At 54.3% G+C, this 2,910-nt stretch overlaps 1 protein-coding gene across 1 annotated transcript; it reads right to left on the reverse strand.

Annotated features, from left to right (window-relative positions):
* Positions 1-1,966: 1,966 nt before the first annotated feature.
* On the reverse strand, positions 1,967-2,338 carry HRG_08311 (uncharacterized protein; the record flags this gene model as incomplete). The annotated part of the gene is made up of 1 exon (XM_044866782.1): positions 1,967-2,338. One exon carries the CDS (start codon positions 2,336-2,338, stop codon positions 1,967-1,969), a length of 372 nt encoding a protein of 123 aa, XP_044718671.1.
* Between the last annotated feature and the right edge of the window lie 572 nt (positions 2,339-2,910).

The raw sequence follows: 2,910 nt of genomic DNA on the forward strand, positions 1-2,910 counted from the left end.
TACCTTCCGGAAATGGTCTTCTCTGCTCCCGCTCGAATAGATAAGTATATCGTCCATATAAGCAGAGGCGAACTCGTCGAGGTAGTCTCGTAGGATACCGTTAATATACCGCTGGAAGGTTGCTGGCGCGCCACTTAGCCCGAACAGTGTAACCATCCATTCGAAGAGACCGTACCGGGTGCTGAACGCTGTCTTCCACTCGTCTCCTTCTGCAACCCGTACTTTATGGAACGCTTGTACCACGTCGACCTTAGTGAACCACTTCGCATCTTTTAGGTTGCGAAGTGTCCCTATTAGAGGAAGGGTAACGGTCCGACTTAGTGATTGCGTTCAACGCTCTGTAGTCACAACAGAATCGCAGCCCGCCACCTGGTTTCCTCACAAACAGGACTGGAGCTGCTTTCTGAACTGCTTGCACGGATAAATCCTTTATCCACTAGGTCTCGTAGAGTCTTCTTAAGAACCAGGAGTTCCTCTCGTGACATACCGTATAGTGCTCCATACGGTAGTGGTAACTGCTGGCCATTCGGGTCCTCCTTGATTCTGATTTCGTGGTCTATGCCTGGCTTATGATTCAGCTTATCAGCTTCCTTCTTCATAAATAGAGGCAGTAAATCGTGGAACCGCTGGGGTATCGTTCGGCGTAGCTCTGCTTCTGACATGGGTTTCTTTGGTGATAACGCCCTTTCGATATCCTTCATGCTGATAGCGAAAATCGCCGTGGCAGCTGCCTCTCTTCCTTCCTGCTTGCGGATCCTTTCAAAGTAACCCACAAAGGTACTGGCTGAGTACGTGCTTTGCTTCTTCGAACTCCTTGGCTTTCGCAGAATATTCTCCTTCCGGTGATCTACCCAGTCTTGTGTAGGTTCATGCCATAGTCGTTTCTCGTGGGGCACTGAGTACGACTTTGTGTGGCATAACCAGGGTTTCCTAGGATTGGGGAATTCCAATCGGGGCACCACGTAGGCACAGATCGTCTGTATGTGGCCGTTGACCTCCATTGATAGCCATACGGGCCCCTAATCGTTGCTCCTTCCATTGCCCCTGATGCTCCTGTAATAGCTCGCGGTGCTATTTCCACTATAGGAACTTCCAACTTTTCGACGACTTCTTCGTCAACCGCGGCGTAACTGGCATCCCTCGTCTACGAGTGAGGAGAAGAGATTGGTCCTATTGATAATGCTTCGAATTATTGTAGGACCAACTTCCATTTTCTGAGAACTTCTCTTCTTTTGCCACTGCTCCGTTCTTTGGCCTCGAGACCCGTCTTTGTTTCGAGGCTACGCATTTCCAGGAGGGATGGGGTCTCGCTAAGTCCTGACTCTTCCTCACTAGAGTCGTTACCATCATCTTCCAGCAGGGCATGATCCTAGCGGTGCGGACTTTACATCCCTCGACCGGCTAGGGTCCTGTCCTGGCGAGTAGGGCAAGCGGCAATGAAATGGGTGTTGTCGCCGCAGCGGAGACAACGACCCTCGTCGGCGTTTATTCCGTTCGTCCTCGGATACCCACCTCGCCCGTTGCTTCCGTCCTGACCTGGGCTGGAAGCGAACCGTCTTGCTCGTTCCACTTGACCCCTGGCCGTTCGCCGTCCTCTCTGACCCTGCCCCTGAGTGCGTGTAACCGTCATTATTACGTCGCCGTCATGGTCGCGTGCGTCACGTGCGTTCTGCTCGGCGGGTAACGTTGCTGACGGTGCCGGGGTGTTGTCGTTACCGGCGACCTGGATGTTGCCGATGCCTGATGCCTGCCCTTGGTCACGTTGCCCGCGGGCCTGCTTCCTCTGCAACGCCTTAAACTTCGCGGTGTGCTCGAACGCCCAAGCAATCGGGTGTAGACGTTGGATGTACTCGTTGTAGTCCTTCGGCATGATAACCGGGACTAGTTGCTCACGGAGAGCAGGAGAGATCGAGTTCCGTAGCCATGCGAGCTTGGAAGCATTATCCCAGCTCGCGCCGCCCGCTGGTCAATGTTTCCTCGAATTCAGGAGGAACTTCCCAAACTCTTGGCTGTCTCGTTGAATGAGGTGCGCAGCCTGTCCTGCGCCCTCTCTGTCTGCTGCACGCTGCCGAACGTCTGGGCTAGGTGCGAGAAGAATTTCCGGGGTCTGGGTTGCCCTTCGCGCTCTCTTGCCTCCAAAACCCTCGACTCTCCTCATCATCTGATCCGGCAAGGTCTGCAGGATCTCGTACCACACGACGTTGTTGTTGCCGTTTAGGCCCTCCTCTTCGTCGGTATTGTACTTAAATACCAGACGGTCGAGGTAGAAGTGGAAGGACTCAGGTTGACCGTTCCACTTCGGCCAAGTCATCGGCTTGCGCTTCTTGCCACGGTCCATTTCCTGGGCTGCTTCCGGCCTCGGTTCGACGGGTAAGATCGCCGGGGTACTGAGCACCCCGGGCTGGGTGTCAACGGTGGCGCTGCTAGGCCTAGCCGGTGAACATCTTCCGCAGTTCTTCGTCTCCCCGATCCCAGATAAGATCTGCAGAGCTCTTGCTCCTTCCCTCCATCGGCTCGTTGCGCCGCCGGTCGCGGTGCCCCTGCATAACTACTATTGTCCTCCATCTTGTTCGTCCGTCTCGTCGTCCGATCGATCGTCCGTCTCGTCGTTTAGCCTATCGCCTGTCTTGCTGTCTGTCCTGCTGACTGTCCTGCTGTCTGTCCTGCTGTCTGTCCTGCTGTCTGTCCTGCTGTCTGTCCTGCTGTCTGTCCTTCTGTCTGTCCTGTCTTTTGTTAACTGGTAGCTCAATATGTTACAGGGTCAGCACTGTTAGCACAGGTGCTGGGCGTAATTGATGTAAATTGAGCTACAAAGAGTGTAAAGGAGACGTGTCACCATCGCTCCCTTTGGAGTCGTGTCCGTGGCGCTCGCATGACTAGTCTGGCCATGCCAGATCTACACATCGGGGG

This window comes from Hirsutella rhossiliensis (assembly GCF_020360975.1).
Source record: "Hirsutella rhossiliensis strain HR02 chromosome Unknown scaffold00009, whole genome shotgun sequence".
Taxonomy (NCBI): Eukaryota; Fungi; Ascomycota; class Sordariomycetes; order Hypocreales; family Ophiocordycipitaceae; genus Hirsutella; species Hirsutella rhossiliensis.